The following is a 24,682-nucleotide window of genomic DNA, read 5'->3' on the forward strand; positions in this document are numbered from 1 at the left end:
TGAGCAATAGGGGGAGAAGGGCCTTGGTCAGGGAGATGACCAAGAACCCAATGGTCACTCTGACAAAGCTCCATCTCTGCAGCACTCCACCCTTCAGGCCAGACAGAAGCCACTCAGTAAAAGGCACATGACAGCCCGCTTGGAGTTTGCCAAAAGGCACTTAAAGGACTCTGCGACCATGAGAAACAATATTATCTGGTCTGATTGTCAACAACTCCAGTCACCCAAGTCATAGACTGTTGTCTTTGCTACCGCACGGCAAGCGATACCGGAGTGCCAAGTCTAGGTCCAAAAGGCTCCTTAACAGCTTCTACCCCCAAGCCTTAAGACTGCTTGAACAATTAATCAAATGGCCTACCAGACTATTTGCATTAACCCAACCCTCCATTGTTTTTACACTGCTGCTACTCACTGTTTATTATCTATGCATAGTCACATAACCCCTACCTACATGTACAAATTACCTCGAGTAACCTGTACCCCTGCACATTGACTCGGTAGAGGTACCCCCTGTATATTGCCTCAGTATTGTTATTTTATTGTGTTACTTTTCTAATATTAAATTTTAAATTTTAGTTTATTTTGTAAATATTTTCTTGACTCTTCTTAAAACTGCATTGTTGGTTAAGGGCTTGTAAGTAAGCATTTAACGGTAAGGTCTACATCTGTTGTATTCGGTGCATGTGACAAATCAAATTTGATTTGATGAAACCAAGATTGAACTCTTTGGCCTGAATGCCAAGTGTCACATCTGGAGGAAACCTGGCACCATCCCTACAGTGAAGCATGGTGGTAACAGCATCTTGCTGTGGGAATCTTTTCAGCGGCAGGGGCTGGGCCTAGTCAGGATCGAGGGAAAGATGAACAGAGCAAAGTAGAGAGAGAGCCTTGATGAAAACCTGTTCCAGAGCATTCAGGACCTCTGACTGGGGCAAAGGTTCACCTTCCAACAGCACAACGACCCTAAGCACACAGCCAAGACAGCGCAAGAGTGGCTTTGGGACAAGTCTCTGAATGTCCTTGAGTCACCCAGATAGAGCCCAGACTTGAACCTGATCAAACTTCTCTGGGAGACCTGAAAATAGTTGTGCAGCTACGCTCCACATCCAACCTGACAGAGCTTGAGAGGACCTGCAGAGAATGGGAGAAACTCCCCAAATACAGGTGTGCCAAGCTTGTAGCATCATACCCAAGAAGAAGGTGCTTCAACAAAATACTGAGTAAAGGGTCTGAATACTTATGTAAATGTGATATTTCTGTTTTTTATTTTTTAAACATTTGCAAAAATTTCTAAAAAAACGTTTTTTGCTTTGTCATGATGGGGTATTGTGTGTAGATTGATGAGACAAATGTTTTTATTTAATCCATTTTAGAATAAGGCTGTAATGTAACAAAATGTGGAAAAAGTCAAGGGGGTCTGAATACTTTCCGAATGCACCGGACCTGGAAGTCTGTAGTGCCTGGAATAAACAGGGTATATAGGACTACTTGGAAGCCAGTAATCAGAATGGTTAGTACATTTAGTACACATAGGCTATACTACATTATATAACAACCCATTGCAATCATGCATAAAGCCCATGGTAAGCCTCGCAGCATCCCAACCACAGCCGTATACATAAATCCCAACTCATCATTAATCAATCAACAAGTGGTGCCCGACATTATGCTAAATTCGTTAATCTCGCGATACAAAGTCCACGGTACTTCAGTCATGTGGCTGGGTGTTGGAAAGCAAGTGAAGTCTTTCTACAGTCGTGCAGCAGAGGAAAGGACACGTCCAGCGTGTCGCAGCTGATATTTTTCAATCATGGTAATATTTTGATATTTTTGCACGACATTTGGTTGTTTAACCATTTAAACACCAAGAAATAACTACTATTCGTGGTTACACATGCTTAGGATAATAAGATGTTCGTGGCAAAACTACCATTTTCAACGCTGAACTAGCTAAGCTAACTAGCTAACTTATTTGGCATATAGATTCATTTTCAGGGTGGGAAGTTAAGTGATTTGCGTAATGTGTCATAGTAAAACATGTAACTATTGTATACAGTAATTACTAGCGAACTACAGTGGGTAACGTTCGCTAGTGCTCCCAGCAGAGAGGTGGGGGAAATGGATGTTGGCAGCCTCGATGGTAGGCCTCTGTCTCAGTGAAAATTCTGATTTTGCGAAAGGAAATGGGTGACTATCACTTAATGAACATATTAAGCAAATAGATAACGCAACGCACGTTTATGAACGTTTGTGATACACGGTAATCGTCTAATTTCAGCTCCCTTTACAAAGTGCGTAAGGTTACTGCGTGTTGGTCCCATACAACACGTGGCTTGGCGCTCGTCTTGGTAAAGTATTTGGCACGGGAGTTAAACGAGGCTCACGCTACTTTTTGGGAAATACTATCAATTACCTGTATCATATCACATCGGCTGTGTCGTCCCCTTGTGAAATGACTATTCTTGCCTAATATTGTTTAATTTGACCACTTGCCGTAATTTTACGCACCACGTGGATAATTCCATCATGGCTGCATACACGCGTGCGGCAGCGCTTTATCGCTCACGCCCAGTGTTTAAACAAGTTAACGCGTTTCGCTACCTCCCATAATGATTGAAAAATTTGGTTTCAGTCATGTTTTTTTTTCTGTCGTATTTAATATGTAGCTAGTTATATAAAGTTTTTAATAACCTAATGCGCATCTCTTCCACAGGTGCTGTTGCATGTGCTGTTCGAACACGCAGCAGGGTATGCGCTCTTCGTTGTTAAGGAGGTGGAAGAGATTGGCATGCTTTTGCCTCAGGTACGAATAAACAATTCATCCACAAATATCATGACATTTGACGCAGGTTTACCCATAGTTTACCCATATTCGTTGATGTTGGGGAGTTAATATTTACGCCCTCTCCCCAGGTTGAAGACTGTGTTCTAAACATTGGGAAATTCAATGGCATGGTGAGCCTAGCTGCTTTTTTCCCGTTCAAGTCGGCCCAGGCTGCTCTAGATAATATTAATGCCATATCAGAAGGTGAGTTGGTTGCTTTATTTCATTTACTCAATTGTAATCCAAGCTCAGATGTAATGATGTTATACAAAAATCTGTCAATCCTCTGAATGACTGTGCTGACACCAATCATCAAACCTGAACTTCTGGGCCTGGCTATATTAATTATACCAGATGGCATTAGCCAGTATGCTAACATACCCCCAACTAATAATACTCTTATTTGTAGTCTATAATTCAATGTTGTAATTGTTTCAGGTGTGGTCCATGCTGACCTGAAGCTGTTCCTGGAGACTAACCTTCCAATAGGGGGCAAGAAGAAGGCAATGCTGGGGGTAGGTGATGCCAAGATAGGAGGAGCTCTGCAAGAAGAGCTGGGCTTGGCCATCCAGACTGGAGGAGTGGTGGCAGAGATATTGAGAGGTGAGTACTCAACTGGGCTACAGTACAAGTTATTGTTGTGGGGGGGGGGCGTCATCATTTAAGTTGACCAGTAGACGGTGTGTAGCTGGGGATGTCTGGCCTGTGGTGATGTCAAGATAATCAATCCCTGACCCTCGTGACGGTTTATACTGAAAATCTGAACGGCCGCCAGTGCCAATGACCCAGGTTGTGAAAATACCACCCCCGTGCATACTCACAGTCACTTACTGTTCTCACCTGAAGGTGTGCGTCTCCACTTCCACTCCCTGGTGAAGGGGCTGACTGCCCAGGCCGCCTCCAAGGCCCAGCTGGGGCTGGGCCACAGCTACTCCAGGGCCAAGGTCAAGTTCAACGTCAACAGGTCCGACAACATGATCATCCAGTCCATTGCCCTTCTTGACCAGCTGGACAAGGACATCAACACCTTCTCCATGCGTGTGCGGTAGGTACAGCTGCTTTGATTGCCAAGTCTCCCTCAAACAACCATCCACTGACACACTTGCTAACGGGACCAAATGATGTTTATACCAAATCTGTCAATCCCCTGAACTCATAATGTTGAGTCTTCCATCGGTGCTGACGGTCCCTCAGTATAAATATAATTTATGCCCTCAACCTGGTGGTTTTGATTTTCCAAACATTCCCAACTTCTGCTCCCTCTTTCCTGTTCTGGTTTATAGTGAGTGGTATGGCTACCATTTCCCGGAGCTGATCAAGATAGTGACGGATAACTCTACATACTGCAAGATGACCCAGCTGATTGGCAACCGGAAGGAGCTGAGCGAGGAAAGTCTGGAGAGCATGGAAGAGGTGGTGATGGACAGTGCCAAGGCCCAGTCCATCCTGGAGGCCTCCCGCAGCTCCATGGGTCAGTACATGTCCCACACTGTATTATATGCGGGTATTAAAAACAACCCCTTTTTTGCCCATCTAGGACTTTGAGGTGTCCTATATGACCAACACAGAGGGGTAGATTATTATAGTTCTCTCATAAACCTGTAGTGAAGGCTCAAATCCTTCCTGTGGATCCTGTCGGGAGATACAAAATGTATATTTCAGTCTTCACTGTGGTGTTTGTACAATGAACGCCCGTGTCCCTGGTATCAACGTTGCCTTTCCCATTCTGTAGGCATGGACATCTCTCCCATTGACCTGATCAACATTGAGCGGTTCTCTAACCGCGTGGTCTCACTGGCTGCCTACAGGCTGGAGCTCCAGGAGTACCTTCACTCCAAGATGGGCCAGGTGGCCCCCAACTTGGCCGCACTCATAGGAGATGTGGTATGTAGTGACCTTACAACTGTCCACTTCACACTAACGGGACCAAATGATGTTTATACCAAATCTGTCAATCCCCTGAACTTGTAATGTTGAGTCTTCCATCGGTGCTGACTGTCCCTGACACCTCTGCGACCAGTGACATGTTCGCCGACCAACTTCTGACATGTCGTCTCTTCCCCCTCCCCCTAGGTGGGAGCACGCCTGATTTCCCACGCCGGCAGCTTAACCAACCTGGCCAAGTACCCAGCTTCAACTGTGCAGATCCTGGGTGCTGAGAAGGCCCTGTTCAGGTACTGGGGCACCCCCTCCCTGCTGGGGAAACTGGCGGCTGCTGTGATGGCAGGGCTGGGGCGGAGCAGAGAAGGGTGACTGGGTGTGACTCCCTCGGGGTGATCTCTCTCCGTTACGCACCCCCACAGTCTGAGCAGCCGCCCAGGGCACTAAGAGGTAGATTACTTGGCACTTTGTTCTAGTCTTGGGCCATGATAAAGGGGTTATGGTTGTACTTTCGTTTGAATTAGGAAATCTCATGGCAACTAATACAAATTGAGTAATCGACACTTACCCGTTGGGGAAACATTTGTTTCCATAGCGAAGTTAACTTAAACTGGTAACCCAACAGCCATTCCCCGCACACAGGGCTCTGAAGACGCGTGGCAACACCCCCAAGTATGGCCTCATCTTCCACTCAACCTTCATTGGTCGTGCTGCAGCCAAGAACAAAGGGCGTATCTCCCGTTACCTGGCCAATAAGTGCACAATCGCCTCAAGAATTGATGCCTTTTCTGGTGAGTGATGGGTGGGGTTTAACAATGAGGAGAGCAGTGGCTTAGTAAAAAAAGGTTGTTTCGTGGCCTGTTCACTATGTCCCGTCTGGCATTATTTGCGATGATGTTCTTATTTTTCGTCAACAGTAATCCACCTCCGGGTGTATGATGGTGATGAGTTAACTACTGAGCAAATCCAAGGTCTTGAGTATTGTTGCTGGTGCCCCCCTGCTGGCAAACTGTAATTGAATTTCTTTCCAATCTGACAGATGTGCCCACCTGTGTGTTTGGTGACAAATTGCGTGACCAGGTGGAGGAGCGCCTTTCGTTCTACGAGACGGGAGAGGCGCCTCGCAAGAACCTGGACGTCATGAAAGAGGCTGTTATACAGGTGCGCTGACATTGAAATGGGATCCGTTTTGTGAGCCTTATTTTAGCACTTTCCTCGTAGATGTTTAGCTTATTTGCTGTGAGTGATGACGACATTTTCCCTGACTCAAATGTGGGGGTTTACTGATTTAATGAGCCTGACACTGCACTAAAGCACATCTCCACTGCTTCTAGCAGCCCTAAGTGGCTAGTCTCCTAGAAGTATAACCATGCTGTTTTGCTTACCCCCCCCCCCCCCCCCCCCCTAGGCCGGAGAGGTGGCAGCTGAGATAAAGATCAAGTTGGCAAAAAAGGAGAAGAAACGCATGAGGCGGGAGAAGAAGCTGGCAGCCCTCTCCACTGGTGACGGCGAAGAGGAAGCGGGTGATGGCGAGGCAGGGGTAATTATTGCTTCAGCTGTCCAGTCTAACTGAAGGCATGTTTTGATTTGAGATTTGACCCTTCCACATGGTTCTGTCTCAGTGTACGACATGCTAAACTAACTTGACTCCGAACCATTGGCTGGTCCCCTACAGTGGCCCAAATCACTGAAGTGAGTCGGACATTACAATTCGGAAATGAGCGTAGACCATGGAGTAATTCTGAAACATCCTAATGTAATGATCTATGTCTTTAGGCGACTGAGAACGGCGAGGCAAAGAAGAAGAAAAAGAAGTCGGTATCCGAGGCCGTTCAAATGGAGGAAGAGGCTTCAGCAGCAGAGAACGGAGATGCTCCGGCCAAGAAGAAAAAGAAACGAAAGAGTGAGGCAATGGAGGTGGAGCCAGTGGCTGAGGAGGCTCCAGAGACCCCCCAGACTGAGAAGAAAAAGAAGAGGAAGAAAAAGGACTGAATAGCCAATTTGGCTGAGACTTCTATTTTTTTTATCTTTTAGTTCTGTACAGTTTTGTTGCCATTTTTTTTTAAAGCTTTGGATTTAAGAGGTTGTAAGCCAACTGACTTGTGTAATCAAGTTTCTCGCTTTGATTCTTTCCGCTCCCTAGCCTCAGCGTACTACACGGGAGGTGAATATTCAGCTCAGTGCATTGATGTTAATGTAATAATCATCACACTTGTATGTAAATATTTTCATGGACATTTTCTATCAAATCTGTTCAATATAAATGTGCTTTCAACCATTTCTCACGTGGACCCGCCTGTTGTCTCTGAAATAATTCCACGTGCGGCTAGAATTGCAGCCAATTTGATGTAAAGGGGATAGTAGTCTAAACCAGTTATGCGTTGGTTACTTTGTCAATTTCCCCCTATCAATCTGTATGGTTGCTTTTCTGTAATGGTTTGAAACTGGTGAAACACTTCAATTCAATGAAAAAGATCCCGCTTGCTTATCTGAGATTGCTGAATACAGCTAATGGAATGTTAGTGAAGACATGAAAGCATCTAACCTCACATTTTCCTAAGACATGGGCAGGAAGCTTAAATTAAGTGAAATACCATGCTATTGGGTGCACAATTATGAACATTTGGGCAGTCTTGATACCATCTGGTGGCAAATCAATTATGCATTTTTCTGTACCATAGTGCACATTCTACACGTCAACAGGAATATGCCTTTCGGGTGAAAATAAGGTCAGGTTTTCTATAAGCCAATTGCAGTGAGATCAAAGTATTGGGACAAAAAAGCTTTCATTTTCAGTCATAAGCTTGATGTAATTGTGTGCTAGGAATATGGGATCAAATACATTAATGTGAATTTGGTCCTGTGTTATAATGGGGGAAAATACCCTCAGATTAAAGCTGAGAATTTGCATTAACCGTAGTCATTTCAAATCTGAAGTGCTGGAGTAACGAGACAATTCCTCTACGCCAATACTTTAAGCTCGCTGTATAAAAGGTGGGAATCAAGCTATCAATTACCCTCAATAGAAGAGTTCGGAGATGTGTGAAATTATGCTTAGCCGTAATGTACATCAGGTTCATGTGTGCATACAAAAATCATCCACGCTTGTTCTGGTTCAAGTACTGTATATTCACCATCAACTTCATAATTACTTCATGATATTTGATTCCTATCATCCAAAAAAATCTAAACCAAATTTCATGTCCTACTAATACATATATACTGTATAAATACATACATAAATATATTTTACATACAACAGCCATACATTTTTAAAGGGGAATATTGGGGGGGGGGGGGGTGTTAGTGTGTTTTAGCCTGGTGTTGTAAAGTACTTTGTTCCCCCCCCCTCTGGTCTGATAAGTCAAGATAGGTGGGCATGATGCAGTGTGTAAACACACAGCCCTGTCAGTTGCCCCAGTATGGGGAGCTGCCGTAGCTGGACTTGTTGACCTGGCTCTTCTGCTGCATGCTGCTAGACTGGCCTCGCTGGCTAGGACCTCCCTAGAGACAGAGGACAGCGTCACCACACTGATATAGACATGCAAAGTGATGGCTAGTGTGGGTGCAGGCTTTTGTTGAAATAAAACTGATTGAAGACTTGAGTAGAATCAGGTGTTACTGCTTGGCTGGAGCAAAAGCCTACAAGCACAGGGTAGGATTGCCCACCACTTATCTAACCAGTGGCATGTTAACACAAGGTTGTAGACTGGGTGAATGTGTTACCTGTCCGTCCTGGGCCAGATGATGGTGCAGCATCTGAGAGTGGGGTTGCTGGTGGGCAGGCTGCAGGATGTGGAGGAAGGGGGCGGGAGCGTAGCCACCCGGGGCCCCTCCAGGACCCCCCATAGCCGAAGGCAGGTTGAAAGGAGGGGGAGTCCCCGCATGGAAACCCTGCTTATCAAAGGACTGGAAACGGACAATTGGAGTGCAAAGTCAAGGTCAGTGATTAGATTTATCTGGGAAAAAAACAACCATGGACAAAAAAATACCATAACACAGTTAATAAGCTCTGGCAAAGGACTAGAATTGAAATCATAACTGATAAGAGTATTGTGTTAGTGTATGATCCCGGAGAGATAAGCCCTGATGGACTAATGGGTATCGTAATGATGTACAATGGAAAAAATATAAACGCAACATGTAAAGTGTTGGTCCCATGTTTCATGAGCTGAAATAAAAGATCACAGAAATTAACCTGAGGCCCATTGTAGGGTCATTCATCCGCCGCCGTCACCTTCATTTTTCAGCATGACAATGCACAGCCCCATGTCGCAAGGATCTGTACACAATTCCTGGATGCTGAAAATGTCCCATTTCTACCATGGCCTGTATACTCACCAGACATGTCACCCATTGTGTATGTTTGGGATGCTCTAGATCGATGTGTACGACAGCGCGTTTCCGTTCCCGCTAATATCCAGCAATTTTGCACAGCCATTGAATAGGAAGTGGGACAACATTCCACAGGCCACAATCAACTCTATGCGAAGGAGACGTGTCGCGCTGCATGAGGCAAATGGTGGTCACACCAGATACTGAGTGGTTTTCCGATCCATACTTTTCTTTTTTAGGGTATCTGTCACCAACAGATGCATATCTATATTCCCAGTCGTGAAATCCATAGATTAGTGCCTAATTTATTTATTTCAATTGACTGATTTCCTTATATGGACTGTAACTCAGTAAAATCTTAAACTGCTGCGTTTATATTTGGGTTCAGTATAAATACAAATCTTAAACACAAACATCTCACCTGGGTCTTGTTGTAAACACTTCCACTGATTTCTGGGACCCCGGAGTTGCCTGACGTCACAGATATGCCTGGCATACGATAAAATATTTAAATAATTGAACAAACATTCGTATCACAGTCAAAAGCATGACTTAATGCCTCTTAAAATCAGGACAGCTTATGACTTTTTCCCAATACTGATGAAAAAATGTATCAGATGTCATTGAAATGGCAATATTTATTTATTTCACCAGGCAAGTTCTAATTTTTAATAATAGAAATACATTTTAAAAACCACCACAAGAGTTTGAACCGTTCATGCATGGTAACGATATGAGGTCAGATGACTGGGATTTCATGGGAGGGTGATGTACCTTTACCGGGGCCTGTAGCAGCAGATTTGGCCTGGCTCTGGGAGGAGTTGCTATAGCCCTTGCTATAGTCTACTCCTGCTTGGCCCTGGGTCAGGTCCTCATACCCTGAGACCAAAACAACAACATACTGACATCAACTCTCTTTTCCACAGTGGTCAACTAGATTGTTGGTGTGTGTGTCTCCCTCTCTCACGGTAACCAACCTGAGCTGAAGGTGTGCTGGCCGTAGCCGCTGGGCTGCTGCTGCTGGAAGGGGCTGGCTGAGGGGTTTCCCAAACCCACACCATGCTGCTTGGCTGGCCCCTGTCCCTGGGGCATGAACATGGTGTGGCCGTACTGGAAGGCAGCGCCAGGCATCCCGGGGTAGTAGGGCAGGCCTGTGTAGCTGTAGCCTGGCGGGAGGAAGGCCTGCTGCTGCTGGCTGTTGTGGTGGCCCTGGGGTTGGCCTTGAGGCTGGGGCTGGGGGGGTTGTGGCTGGGCCTGGTTCTGCCCTTGGCTCTGGCCCTGTTGGGGCTGCTGTTGGGCCGACAAGCTGCTAGGCGCAGGGGAGGTGGAGTCACCCCTGCCAAACTTTGTGACTTCACCTGCAGAGGAAGGGAGAGGAGGGAAGATTACGGAAAGCGTAACACATGGTAAAGATGTCCCCCAGGGGTGTGTGATCGTACCTGTTACTATTTTAGCAGAATAAACATTTTCCATTTTTTTATCCCCCTCAGCTCCATAGTCATGGAAATATTGTCAAGCTAGTTTATAATTCCAGGACCTAGTTCCAAAAGTTTTCAAACAGTTGACAAAAAGGGTTTGACAGTAGCGCTGCTATAGTTGCTTACCTGAGTAGGGGTTATTGGCGAGGCTCCCATCTCTGCCAGAGAGTGCTGCGGGACCAGGGAATGTGATTCCGTAGTAATCCTGCAAAGAGGGCTTTACGCAGAGAGAGACCAGATCAGAAACATAGAAATCCAAATCTGTCTAATTGGAATGAATGGCAGTAGAGTAGTAGCCTGGTTGCAGTGTCTGTTCAGCTATTACGTTCCACTGCTTGCCACTCCTGTCTCTTTGCCAAAGAGACTGGCCTTCCGGTTATCTTTAAATATGAACATTTATCATTAATGAACTTGAGGAGATCGGAGGATTTGATTCTGATTCTATAACCCTCACAGCTATCATCCAATCACAATGTTTATGCAAATTAGACTGATAGGAAAACATTCTAACTTATTTCATCAATTTCATTGGAAACATTCTAACATTGGGCATTCTAACCTAATACATTTCATTGTAAACATAAACATTGAGTGCGAGAAAACGGATTCGGATTCCCCTTTACTGCATTTTTACCACCAGCCAATGTGATCACAACACACCAGAGAAGCTCTCGCCATTCAAACTTCCCCACCAGTTCACTGTGTGAACACTGTAGCTTATTTTATATCCAGCAAGCAAATCCTCAAATCTATACAGTACCAGTCAAAAGTTTGGACACATCTACTCATTCAAGGGTTTTTCTTTATTTTTACTATTTTCTACATTGTAGAATAATAGTGAAGACATCAAAACTATGAAATAACACATATGGAATCATGTAGTAACAAAAAAAGTGTTAAACAAATCAAAATAGATTTTATATTTGAGATTCTTCAAAGTAGCCACCCTTTGCTTTGATGACAGCTTTGAACTCTTAGCATTCTCTCAGACAGAAATACTCCTCAGCACCCCTCCACAGACAATCCCGCAGGTGAAGAAGCCGGATGTGGAGGTCCTGGGCTGGTGTGGGTACACATGGTCTGCGGTTGTGAGTACAGGTTGGATCTAAAACGACGTTGGAGGTGGCTTATGGTAAAGGAATGAACATTCAATTCTCTGGCAACAGCTCTGGTGGACATTCCTACAGTCAGCATGCGAATTGCACTCTCTCAAAACTTGAGACATCTGTGGCATTGTGTTGTGTGACAAAACTGCACATTTTAGAGTGGTCTTTTATTGTCCCCGGCACAAGGTGCACCTCTGTAATGATCATGCTTATTAATCAGCTTCTTGATATGCCACACCTGTCAGGTAGATGTATTATCTTGGCAAAGGAGAAATGCTCACTAACAGGGATGTAAACAAATTTGTGCACCAACATTTGAGAGAAATAAGCTTTTTGTGCATTTTGAAAATCTCTGGGATCTTTTATTTCAGCTCATGGGATCAACACATTACATGTTGCGTTTATATTTTTGTTCAGTATATATTGCTACTTCTGGGACATGCATTGTGATAGGCTACTGGTTCAGGAGCTATAAGAGGAATAGAGAGAGGATGGAAGAGAGAGATGCCAATGGAGATGCCAGAGTTTGAATTGTGCAAGAACGGAACAGATCTGTAAGTTATAATTGAAATAGGCTGGGCTATTAAACTATACTAGCCTATATATATATATATTTTAGGCCTTGCCTACTACAATGAATCAAAGCGATCAGCATCTGTGCAATTCATCCAGAGACAAAAACAGGATCTGTCTGATGTGCCAATGAATTGAAGACGAACATCACCAAATGTGTCAGTTTAATTAAATGTACAATAATAAAAAAGTGTAGTACCTAGGCCTATTTGAGACCCTGGCTGTTGACCTAGGCAACGGATTGCCAAGCAGGGACTGGAGCTACTTTTCGGAAATGGCAAACTCGCGTTCTCATCCATAAACGCATTTTCAAGTGCACGCGCACTGTCCGGCAGCTCACATCAGCAGGTAGCCTTATCATTAGGAGTGTCTAACGTGGATCGCAAAAATAATGATTAGGATCACATTTCCTAGACGTTTGTCAGCCAAGCACGAGTGATCAGTGTAGCCTTTTATCGTCCAGACATCATGTTGAACTATCTTCACGCATAGATTAAAAACCACCAAGCTTTCATCGTCGACTCAATTGAATGAAGAACAAAAAAAATCAGAATTACCGGGGGGGAAGTTTGGAAAAACTAATGTCCATTCAGAAAGTTTCCTAAAGTATCCTGTCTGGATTCCATCTCTTAATTAGAGGAGAGAAAAATAACATAACTGAAGTGAGCATAACACAATTGTAAAAATGTAAGCAAGTCCCGATCAGGAAACACGAGGAATGACGACAAGTGGCAGTTTTGCGTTTCTTTCCTCGTGAATAGGATGCAAGCGAAGCAAACGTAGCTCGATTGAATCTTATGGGCTAATACAGTATTTTCTGTATCATTATTTCTCGCTGTCTCTCTCTCAATACGGAGTCCTTTCTAGCCACTTTGAACAACATAATTTTGCATTGACACCGCCTTCTCACAAGGTAATAACCACACCCCGTTATAACGGTATTGTTAATTGTTGTTCTTAAAATTCTAATTCTATATTGTGACAAATTTGCACGCACCCCATGTTCCATAACGTTGTCATGGAAAATAGATTGCTTTTAACTGCCAATCAGAACCCCCCCCCCTATACTGAACGTTGAGATTGCCGAAAGGCCATTCTGTTAGCTAAAATGACTGGTACACAGACTAGTAGAGTAGGGTGTTCAATCAAAAACACATATTTTGACCAATTGGTAAAATTATGTGTAGATAATCCTCTAAGAAAACCAATGGTCCAAAATGTCTCTATCATAATCCGTTCAAAAGTTATGTTTATTTTGTTTTACCCGTGTAGGATGGCCAAAATTGGGTGACTAAATCAGACAAAAAAAAGTGGTAAAAATAAAAATCTGGAAAATAGATTTGCGTCAGCTAGGCTGGATGCTGTGAATTAAGGCCAACTGACAGGCTCACTGTTGAACTCATCTTTCTTCTCGAATCCGGAGGACATAAAACAATATAGAGGTGAGATAGATATCGATTTTGAGACATGACATACAATATTTTTTATATTTTAGTATACACTTTTCATATTAATATGAAATTCCTGTTCTTTTTCATAGATTTCTCACAAAAACAATATGTGGGAAAGTGCCAAGATGGAGGCAAGGTGGCTTAAACAGCGCCCCCTGTCAGTCATCAGTGCATATATAAATCAATGAGACTCACCATAGGCAATCTGGACTGTAGCATGTGGAGGTCCTCATAGCCGTAGATCTGCTGTGGAACACATGGCAAATACAGTCACTTGAATGGATCATACACCCAAATAACAAAATATGTTTCTTTACTTTGAAAGCAGGGAAAGGAAAAGCGGGATAACCTAGTCAGTTGTACAACTGAATGCATTCAACTGAAATGTGTCTTCCGCATTTAACCCGGGGCTGCCATAATCAACATCCACGTCTTCGGCGCCCGGGGAACAGTGGGTTAACTGCCTTGCTCAGGGGCAGAAAGACCGATTTTTACCTTGTCAGCTCGGGGATTTGGTCCAGCAACCTTTCAGTTACTGGCCCAACGCTCTAACCACTAGGCCAGGAGAGAGAGTGACACACAAACAGACACAATAGTTACCGGGTAGGCAGGCAGCAGGCCTCCTGGGCCCATGATGTACTGGTTGGGCAGTAGTGGGGGAACCCCCTGAGACAGGTTAGGAGGAGCTTTACCTGAAAAACACAAGAACAAAACACACTGCTATCTAGACAGAATTACAGTTTCACTTATAGTCTTTACGTTTGTGTTTTAATATGTAGGTGAACGTGACTGTACGAGTGTGTGTATACATGTATGCGTGCGCGCGTATATTCATGCATGTTTGTGTGTACCAGTTGAGGAGGAGAGCAGCGGTGCGGTCCTGGGGGCCGAGGAGAGGTTCGCTTGGGCCGTGGTCCCGTTGGCACTGAGCCCCAGTGCTTGGCTGGCGTGATGCCCGCTGCCACCCATGCTACTGACCATGCTGTTCATGTGGCTCATGGTGCCCATGATGTGAGCCATGCCGCTGTTGACCTGGTGGAGTGACTGGGCTGGGGCCTGGGCTGGGGCAGAAGAGTAGGAGCCAGACGAGGGTGCCAGAGAGCTCACACTACTGTCTACACTGGTATACTACACAGAGAGAGGTAGAGTGAGAGAAACCGAGAGAGTTAGTTACAGAGGAGGTTGTACTCGGTATGGTATCTCTTAAAAGAAGCGTGTGTGCGTGCGTGTATCTGTGTGTTGAACAGTACTCACAGTGAGAGAGGAATGACTACTGCTGCCATGGCTACAATGGGGGAGAGAGAAAGATACATTAATGAATGTCCTTAATATCCCCATTTGCCTTCTGCTCTTGATTTCGATATATTTACAATCCAGTATCTATAAATTGACCGAAGAAAGTAACTGCATTTCTAGCCTATAATGGCAAAACTTGGAATTCTGTATGTATAAATGGTCTCTAACTCACGTCAATGCAAGTGCGTAAAGACAAGTGCGTGTTACCTGCTGAGTGGTGCCAGGCTGGCAGAGGGCATGTCGTGTGGCAGACTGGGGAGTGCCGAGCTGTGGGAGGGTATGGAGGAGGGCATGAGGGCAGAGGGGGCAGGGGCACTGCTGGTACTGATGCTCAGAGAGGGAGACTCCGGCTTTGGCGTAGAGGAGGCTGACGAAGCTGGTGAGAGAGAGGGAAACAATCAATTAAAAAACACAAATCCTGAGGTCGACTGACAAAAAGAGCAGCACAGAATGAATGAAATGTGTAACTTACAGTCCATAGCAGACGTCCTCACACCGTTCAGACCGTTCTGTTGAGACGAGCAAACGACTAATTAAACATTGGATTCTTCACCCATGTCAACTTTACTTTATTATCCCAACATTGCGAAATGCATTTATCATTCATATTTCATACACAACAAATGATGTGTCTCATTATTGCACAACCCAGGACACTGAGACTGTGTGGGAGGCCTGAGTCTTGTTCATTAGGGCACACCATAGCCAAAACCTTCTGCAACAGAACACAAAAAAACAAGCGATTCTTATAGGACAAGTTCAGGTAGTCTATCCCGGTTTCTGGACGTTTTCTTCCATTTGGTACCTAATGAATACTGTTGGCCTGCGGTGTGTTCGTTATGGCTTACACTAGCCAAACTTAGACTCACCATGATTGGCCCGGGTGCCTCTTTGCTCTGGGAGAAGGCCAGGTGTGAGTGAGGGGCCACGGGCCCACAGTCATAACCGCTCCCCACTGAGACAAAGGGAGACGTGGAAGAGGAGGAGGGCACCGAGGAGGAGATGGAGGAGGATGGAGTGGAGGAGCTGACTGTACCCATAGAGGAGGGGGTCAGGCTGGGCATGGGCACCGACGGGGAGTGGTAGACAGGCTCAGAGGATGAGAGAGGGAGGGGGACGGAAAGAGGGGTGCTCATAGATTCACTGGAGACAAACCGAGAAGGAGGTTTTAGTTAAACTATGTCGAGACAATTTAAAATGTATAATAAGAAGACTTCGTATGGACTTCTAGGGTGAGCTAGCATGGTCTTCAATCTGTTGACCACCCCTGGGGTGTGTTCAGGAGTGCAAAATAACAGAATATACACAAGAAATTGTGCTGAAGAGATCGGACTGTCTAAGGCGAAATGTGGAATCATGTAAACTGGTTACTTTTTCTGTCTTTAACTTTCACCTCCCAGAATACACCCACGGTGGAGATTGTGACCCACCTGAGGGGATTGGAATAGAGGCTGGTCTGGCTCTGTGGTGCCGGGGTGGACTCCCTGGAGCCCCCGGTGACACACGTCTCCACGGGGCCAAAGTCCGGCAGGGCTGCCTCCGAGCCAAAGTCCAGTGCTCCGAACTGAACGTTAAGACCGGGGACGTCGGCAGAGCCAGGCATTTCCACCGCCGACGAGGGGATCTGGAGTGGAGGGGAAAGCTGTTACTCAGAGGGGACTCATTGACGGGAAACAGCATCTTTATTATTCACAATCCTTTGCATTTGAGAGAATCGTCAGGATCTGCACAGATTTGCTAATCTTGATCGCCAATCCCCTCAAACACCCTTAGCTTCTTCATTTAGAGCAGTGCTCTTCAACGCTGGGAATTGACCAATTAAGCACCAAGACCTTGATTAGATCAATCAGATGTGTTTGTACTGGCCTAAAACAAGAACCTTGATAGCCAAGGTTGACTATTCCTGTCCTACACACTGGGTGAAGCCCAATTCTTTCCTTGATTCCTCCTGTCCTTGATTCCTTGACCTCACACAGGGAATCAAGGAAATATTTGTCTGTGGTTCCTTTTACCTTAGAGGTGGGAGGTATCCTTCGTTTCTGGGCCTTTAGCTGTGGAACGCGGTGCTGCTGCAGCGAGTTGCTGCCTTGAGTGTCCGGCCCGGCGCTGTGGGCAGGCTTGGCACCGATGGTGGCCAAGGGGGGTCCCTGGATGGGGGAGGGAGATTGGGCTGGGCTGGACTGGCGAGCAATGGGCAGAGAGGGGGTGCCGTGTCTCTGGGCCAGCTGGCTCAGCACCAGGGATGGCTCAGGCTGCAGCTTAAAGTCCCCTGGAGGGCGAACACACAAATACAGATCAGTCAGGCATACGGACTCAACCACCACATACAGACACATGGCCATTTAACAAAAAAAACAATATGCCAGGTATTTGAAATGATAGATTATTTTGGTTAATCTGTGTTACTCACGGCTGAAGTGGGAGGTGTGTGAGGAGGATGTGGCGCTGGGCTCTGGGACCTTGATATCCCAGCTTGAAGTGGAAGGCGGTGGGAGAACAGGGGCGGCTCCTCCTAGCCCTGGGAGTCTACTCCCCAGAGAGGTGTTACTGGCCCCCTGAGTGCTGGGAGGGGGGGCTGCCTGGGAGGATGGGAGAGGACCCAGGCCCGGGCCCTTCAACTGCTCCAAGATCTGGGCCCCCGGACTGGACTGACTCCTCTTAGACTGGCCCAGGTCCCCGAAACCTGCCCCTAGCACTGACGACTGGCAGACAGAAGGAGAGAGTTGAGTGAATGGGGCCCTATGTTAATACAAGCAAAATATGGCAACCAAGTAAGGGAAATACCACTTGACTTTTTCAAAATGTTGTTAGGTTACAGCCTTATTCTAAAATTGACTAAATCGTTTTTCCCCCCTTATCAATCTACACACAATAACCCATAATGACAAAGCAAAAAAAGGTATTTAAATATCTTAGCAATTATTTATTTTTTAAACCCCAGAAATATCACATTTACATAAGTATTCAGACCCTTTACTCAATACTTTGTTGAAACACCTTTGGCAGCGATTACAGCCTCGAGTCTACATGCTTGGCCCACCTGTATTTGGGGAGTTTCTCCCATTCTTCTCTGCAGATCCTCTCAAGCTCTGTCAGTTTGGGTGGGGAGCGTTGCTTCAAAGCTATTTTCAGGTCTCTCCAGAGATGTTCGATCGGGTTCATGTTGGGGCTCAGGCTGGGCCACTCAAGGACATTCAGAGACTTGGTGAACCTTCGCCCCAGCACCCTGGAGCAGGTTTTCATCAAGGATCTCTCTGTACTTTGCTCCGTTCATCTTTCCCTCGATCCTGACTCGTCTTCCAGTCCCTGCCGCTGAAAAACATCCCCACAGCATGATGCTGCCACCATCATGTTTCACTGTAGGAATGTTGCCAGGTTTCCTCCAGATGTGACGCTTGGCATTCAGGCCAAAGAGTTCGATCTTGGTTTCATCAGACCAGAGAATCTTGTTTCATATGGTCTGAGTGTCTTTAGGGGCCTTTTGGCAAACTCCAAGCGGGCTGTCATGTGCCTTTTACTGAGGAGTGGCTTACGTCTGGTCACTCTACCAAAAAGGCCTCTGGAGCTCTGTCAGAGTGACCATCGGGTACTTGGTCACCTCCCTGACCAAGACCCTTCTCCCCCGATTGCTTAGTTTGGCCCGGCGGCCAGGTCTGGGAAGAGTATTGGTGGTTCCAAACTTCTTCCATTTAAGAATGATGCATGCCACTGTGTTCTTGGGGACATGGAATGCTGCAGAAATGTTTTGGTACCCTTCCCCAGATCTGTGCCGCGACACAATCCTGTCTCGGAGCTCTACGGACAATTCCTTCGACCTCATGGTTCGGTTTTTGTTCTGGCATGCACGGTCAACTGTGGGACCTTATATAGACAGGTGTGCGCCTTTCCAAATCATGTCCAATCAATTGAATTTACCACAGGTGGACTCCAATGAAGTTGTAGAAACATCTCAAGGATGATCAATGGAAACAAGAAGCACCTGAGCTCAATTTCTAGTCTCATAGCAAAAGGTCTGAATACTTGTAAATGTAAATAATGTAAATAAGTAGTTACATAAATATGTAAATAAGGTATCTGATTTTTATTTGTAATACATTTGCAAACATTTCTAAAAACTTGTTTTCGCTTTGTCATTAGTTTTTATTTAATCCATTTTAGAATAAGGCTTTAACGTAACAAAATGTGGAAAAAGTCAAGGGGTCTGAATACTTTCCGAAGGCAATGTATATACAAAAGTATGTGGACACCCTTTCAAAGTAGGCGATTCGGCCAGTTCAGCCACAAGATTGAGCACACAGCCATGCAATCGCCATTGACAAACATTGGCAGTTGAATGGCCTTACTGAAGAGCTCAGGTGACTTTCAACATGGCACCAGCATAGAATGCTCGTTGGAATCATGAAATGGGTTTCCATGGCTGAGCAGCCGCACGCAAGCCTAAGATCACCATGCGCAATGCCAAGCGTCAGCTGGAGTGGTGTAAAGCTCGCTGCCATTGGACTCTGGAGCAGTGAAAACGCGTTCTCTGGAGTGATGAATCACACTTCACCATCTGGCAGTACGACGGACGAATATGGGTTCAGCGCATTCCAGGAGAACGCTACTTGCCCCAATGCATAGTTCCAGTGAAGGGAAATATTAACCCTACTGCATACAATGACATTCTAGACGATTTTGTGCTTCCAACTTTGTGGCAACAGTTTGGGTAAGGACCTTTCCTGTTTCAGCATAACAATGCCCCATGCACAAAGCAAGGTCCATACAGAAATGGTTTGTTGAGATCGGTGTGGAAGAACTTGACTGGCCTGCACAGAGCCCTGACTTCAACCCCATCAAAAACCTTTGGAATGAATTGGAACGCTGACTGCGAGCCAGGCCCAATCACCCAACACCAGTGCCCGACCTAACTACTGCTCTTTTAGCTAAATGGAAGCAAGTCCCCGCAGCAATATTCCAACATCTAGTTGAAAGCCTTCCTAGAAGAGAGGAGGCTGTTATAGCAGCAAAACGGGGGACCAACTCCATATTAATGCCCATGGTTTTGGAATGAGATGTTCGACGAGCAGGTATCTACATACTTTTGGTCATATGGTGTATGTATCTGAAAGGTTTTAAAGGGCACGAGTATGGCTCACCAGGGCGGCGTGTGCATAGCTGGTGCTGCCTGTGCCAATGGCCGACCCGTTACGGGGGGGGTGATGGTGGGAGTTGGTGAAAACCAGGCTCTGTGTAGAGGGGGCATCCCCTCCTCCTCTTCCTTCTCCCACTGGCTTCTGCAGCAGAGAGGGCAGATCCAGACTACAGGAGACACATATCATTATTACAACACATGATACTATTTCTATTGCACACATACCCACTACGGAGAAAGTCTGTTTAAAATCAACACAGTCATAACGGGGACCATGTCTCAAGGGAAGGATCCATACGTCCTTCCTACTTATTATGCACATCCAAATGTATCTACCAAAGCAGCTGGGCCAAACATATCACTCCATGGAATAAAACTGGCAAAGAGGTCAAGCTGTTATTTTGTGTACCACTGGGCCGGTATTTTCCCCATATCTACACAACAACAAAAGCAGTGTTTTTTATTTTAGCTATATATATTCTTTCTTTTTTTTTTACCCCTTTTTCTCCCCAATTTCGTGGTATCCAATTGGTAGTTACAGTCTTGTCCCATTGCTACAACTCCTGTGCAGACTCGGGAGAGACGAAGGTCAAGAGCAGTGCGTCCTCCGAAACACAACCCAACCAAGCCGCACTGCTTCTTGACACAACGCCCGTTTAACCCGGAAGCCAGACGAACCATTGCGTTGGAAGAAACACTGTACACCTGGCGACCGTGTCAGTGTGCACTGCGCCCGGCCCGCCACAGGAGTAGCTAGTGTGTGATGGGACAAGAACATCCCTGCCGGCCAAACCCTCCCCTAATCCGGACAAAGCTGGGCCAATTTTGCGCTGCCCTGTGGGTCTCTTTGTCGCAGCTAGCTGGACTCGAACCAGCATCTCTAGTGGAACAGTTAGCACTGCAATGCCGTGCCACTCGGGAGGCCTAAAAAGCAGTGTTGATATGTGACGGGTGGGTGCCCTAGCTAGTCGTGCGGATGGTGAGCTAGGAGTTACCTTTGCCCAGGTGTGAGGTGGTTCTGAGGTGCAGGTGCACTTGAGGCGGTGAACACTTTGGTCTCGGAGAGCTGAGGGGAGACAGAGAGTTATTGACAAATGTAATAGACCAAGTTGTGAGACATAAGGCCAACTATAGTTTTGTTAAACCTTTTGAAGTCACACTGTATGAACTAGTGCACTGTTGTGCAGGACTCTAAATTCAAACATTTAATTGGTATCACTGGTGCTCCCCACTTTAAAAAGGTAAAGAGAACATAACATTCAGGAGCACCAGAAAATACATTTTTGTTTAATCGATTGAGATTCAGCCTATATGAATTCCAGCTACTTCTGAAGCACATGTTGTTCCCTAAAAATGAATATGTAACCCTGTAAATACATTTGTTTATTATAAAAAGCTCAAATGTCATTGAAATGAAAAAGTCATTTGTGGAATAGTTGGTTTCTACATTATGTAAAATAACCATTTTCCTATTGCGATGCATTACATTGAAAATTGTACACCATCTCTTTAAGAACATTTGTGACGACAACATGCAAGAGCTGTCATTCATGAATTGCTATGATCATTGATCTCCTGAAGAAGCTATCCCTTTCCCGTCTTTCCTGTGCCCTCAAATGTTTGGATATACTGATAATGTTACCAGGTTGTTAGCTAGCTAGCTAATGAGGTAATACAAAAGGTTACACAAATTATGTGGGTGATTTTTCTAGGAACACTGGTGCTCCCATTTTAAAATTCGAGTTCGCATATGGTGGTCGCACTTCACAGCCCTGGTCATGTATGTGTTCCATCTGGAAAATAAATGTCCAAAATGTGAACACAAGACAAAGCTCCTTCTACCCCTTGACCACTACTACTTCCCAGTCCCCATTACCCAGACTCACACTCATCTCTTCGCTCCAGTCCTCAGCAGCCCAGTCTTCCAGAGTACTCCTCCAGGCCACTGCAGGGAGCACACCAGAGAGGGGTCAGAGCTCAGAGATGAATGGAAACAACACAAGGGCTTCTTGGAGAGGCGTTTGTGAACATGGACTGTAATTCAGCGGCATTGCTAGGGACATTTCCCTAGCAACAGTCTACAGGGTCCCATTAGAAATACAACAATAAAACATCCTGACCAATGAACACCTACCGGTCTAAACGTTCCAGAAAACTATACAAGAGAAAATGGGTCTTTCTATAAATAAAAGGGGCCAATGTGTGACATCAGGGTAAACATTTCAAAATAGTTTGATATACAGCTTCACGTGTAGTTACAGAAATAAAAGTTTAAATAGGCACAATGAGACCATAACTCCACCTAGCAACAACAAAACATCTATATTTGATTTAAAATGTCACTTGAAATATGGACACCGCAAGTTTCTTTGTCTTGCCTAGAAGCAAGGACTGTTTATGCATTTAGTCAACTTCTCTATCATTTATAGCCATGCTAAACAAACAGCTTCTTAATTTCGGTTGATATAATAACATAATACAATGCGTTTTGTCAAGAAAATCATTGACAATATTAATAATAATCAATAATGAAATTAATCAGTAAACACTAAGCGTTGGTCTGCATGTCAGAGTCTGAAAATTAGCCGGCAAATGCGTGCTTCCTCGGTCCTTGATTCTTCCACTCCTTGCCTCTCCTCAAAAGTGCATTGGAGCCCAAAGGGATGAACCTTCCTCTCAAAGCACATTGGGAGAGAAGAGTGGATGTGAGAAATGGAGGAAACAATTGGAGAATCTCAATTGCATTTTCTTGAATCTTCACGTTCTCTCCTTGTCTCAAAACCCATTGGATAAGAAGTTGAGGGGAGGGACCTAGGGCTGTTGCGGTGACCGTATTACCGCCACATTGGCGATGTGTTACGAAGGCAGTCAAATTCCACGTGACCGTTTAGTCACGGTATTTAGGTTTATCCAAGCTCTGATGCTGCTGATGGTCATTAGTAGCCCACCATACTTGCTAACTGCCTGGTACTCAGCACTCTATTGTCCCTCTAATCACTCTGACATCAATGCAAATCTAATCAAAAACTTAATGAGAGCCCATGAGCTCATGTTGCAACAACATTTGTATAGGCTATGCAATTGTGTGAGAAAACAGAGGGATGGCCACTATTAAAAAGAGGAGGACCCCATCAGCTTTCTATAGGGTAGGCCTACTATATTTATTTATCATTTTTCCTAATATTAAACACATTACTTACATTTATAACAGGAGAATAACATCTCTGACTGGCATGAAAATGAACCACTGGAAAAGTGTTCTCCATTTGCAATGTTTTCTTACATTTTTTAAAGCACTTTTTACCCCCCTTTTCCCCAAATTTCATGATATCCAAATTGGTAGTTACAGTCTTGTCCCGTCGCTGCAACTCCCGTACGGACTCGGGAGAGGCGAAAGGTTGCACTGCTTTTTGACACACGGCTAGCTTAACCCGGAAACCAGCCACACCAATGTGTCGGAGGAAACACAGTACAGCTGGCGATCGAAGTCAGCGTGCATGTGCCCGGCCGCCACAAGGAGTGGCTAGAGCAAGGACATCCCCCAAACCCGGGATCGAACCCGGATCTGTAGTGACGCCACTAGCACTTACTCTGTTGGGTAAGCCACATTGCGTAAAAAACGTTTTTTTTGTTGATGCTAGTGGTTGTATTAATTTGGGATCTATCACATCCCACAACTGTCCCAGACTATATTTGGAATATTTATTTCTCACACAGATTAGAATAGGTCAACATTTGTACTATTGGGGATAGTAGATTGACATAGGCTAGTGCTTTTGCTTTTCGTTAGGCCTACTCATCTTGTTGACTGACGAAAAGTAAACGTGGACAGTTCTTCCAACATCTTCAATATGCACCTCGGAATTGGACAAGGACGTGCGCAGTTGCATTCCCGATGTGTGTCTGTCTTCACTTGTAGCCTGTGAGAAAGACCCGTGATGTGATGGAAAGCCATGTGAGTGAGAGGTGATTAGGAGCACGTAGCACTCAGGGAGAAGGGGACAACGGCCACTGGCCTTAAAGGCATGGATTTTTTTAGGGTGCATTATGGCCACACAAAGGGGATGCCGCAGTGAAATTCTAGGCATTATCAAGTGCTTGTCAAATTGTGAATGATGTAGCGTGTACAGCCTGCACAAAAAAACAAAGTAGAACTCATGCCTTTCAAGCAACTTTTTTCAAATCATCATTAGAGTGGCCTTACAATGTATTAAAAATCCAAACATATAGGCCAACTTTGTAGAACACCTAAAGTTATTAATGTAACTCTAAATTAAGCATATAGGAATACTTATTTGTTAACGGCTCAATACAAAATAGCCGCATGTGCGCATTCCCTCAAATCATTTGGAGAAAATATCCTTTCTATTCAACATAAGGACAACTCAGATAATGCTATTCTGTTCTTCTGAAATAGACTACACTTTCTTCATATCATGCTTCTTCAGACCTGTCTAAAATAAATAATGGATTTATTATGAAGGTGTAGGCTATATTATATGGATTTATTAGACTTTTTAAAATGTAGATGTTCCATAGGTCTGCATCAGTGGCTTGTAGGCTGTGTGTGGAAGCCAGGATATGCTAAATGTGTTTATGTTGATTAA

General features: G+C 45.0%; 2 protein-coding genes and 2 non-coding genes across 5 annotated transcripts in view; 3 read left to right on the forward strand and 1 right to left on the reverse strand.

Moving 5' to 3' along the window:
• Positions 1-1,683: 1,683 nt before the first annotated feature.
• nop56 (NOP56 ribonucleoprotein homolog) lies at positions 1,684-6,996 on the forward strand. The gene is made up of 12 exons (XM_020485006.2): positions 1,684-1,813; positions 2,714-2,803; positions 2,914-3,028; positions 3,263-3,427; positions 3,671-3,869; positions 4,108-4,295; positions 4,557-4,708; positions 4,898-4,998; positions 5,348-5,496; positions 5,745-5,866; positions 6,114-6,245; positions 6,482-6,996. The coding sequence occupies exons 1-12, from the start codon at positions 1,811-1,813 to the stop codon at positions 6,695-6,697; spliced, it is 1,632 nt and encodes a 543-aa protein (XP_020340595.1). The 5' UTR covers positions 1,684-1,810; the 3' UTR covers positions 6,698-6,996.
• On the forward strand, positions 4,350-4,474 carry LOC116376257 (small nucleolar RNA SNORA26). The gene has a single exon (XR_004211658.1). It is a non-coding gene; the product is annotated as a small nucleolar RNA SNORA26 (small nucleolar RNA).
• LOC116376309 (small nucleolar RNA SNORD57) lies at positions 5,944-6,009 on the forward strand. The gene has a single exon (XR_004211732.1). It is a non-coding gene; the product is annotated as a small nucleolar RNA SNORD57 (small nucleolar RNA).
• Positions 6,997-7,813: 817 nt separating the features above from the next.
• ubap2a (ubiquitin associated protein 2a) overlaps positions 7,814-24,682 on the reverse strand; it is a 41,616-nt gene continuing 24,747 nt past the window's right edge. For both annotated transcript variants that reach the window (XM_020484993.2, XM_020484983.2), the window contains exons 9-27: positions 21,962-22,020; positions 21,071-21,141; positions 20,080-20,242; positions 17,355-17,646; positions 16,957-17,213; positions 16,375-16,568; positions 15,814-16,087; positions 15,417-15,453; positions 15,152-15,320; positions 14,903-14,933; positions 14,500-14,776; positions 14,249-14,340; positions 13,844-13,894; positions 10,645-10,735; positions 10,018-10,398; positions 9,815-9,919; positions 9,462-9,529; positions 8,432-8,614; positions 7,814-8,209 (exon numbers count right to left, since the gene is read on the reverse strand). In XM_020484993.2, the coding sequence (XP_020340582.1) occupies positions 8,114-8,209; positions 8,432-8,614; positions 9,462-9,529; positions 9,815-9,919; positions 10,018-10,398; positions 10,645-10,735; positions 13,844-13,894; positions 14,249-14,340; positions 14,500-14,776; positions 14,903-14,933; positions 15,152-15,320; positions 15,417-15,453; positions 15,814-16,087; positions 16,375-16,568; positions 16,957-17,213; positions 17,355-17,646; positions 20,080-20,242; positions 21,071-21,141; positions 21,962-22,020 (2,891 nt within the window). In that variant the 3' untranslated portion in view covers positions 7,814-8,113. The remainder of the gene's footprint in view (positions 8,210-8,431; positions 8,615-9,461; positions 9,530-9,814; positions 9,920-10,017; positions 10,399-10,644; positions 10,736-13,843; positions 13,895-14,248; positions 14,341-14,499; positions 14,777-14,902; positions 14,934-15,151; positions 15,321-15,416; positions 15,454-15,813; positions 16,088-16,374; positions 16,569-16,956; positions 17,214-17,354; positions 17,647-20,079; positions 20,243-21,070; positions 21,142-21,961; positions 22,021-24,682) is intronic.

Source organism: Oncorhynchus kisutch, linkage group LG1 (genome assembly GCF_002021735.2).
Source record: "Oncorhynchus kisutch isolate 150728-3 linkage group LG1, Okis_V2, whole genome shotgun sequence".
Taxonomy (NCBI): Eukaryota; Metazoa; Chordata; class Actinopteri; order Salmoniformes; family Salmonidae; genus Oncorhynchus; species Oncorhynchus kisutch.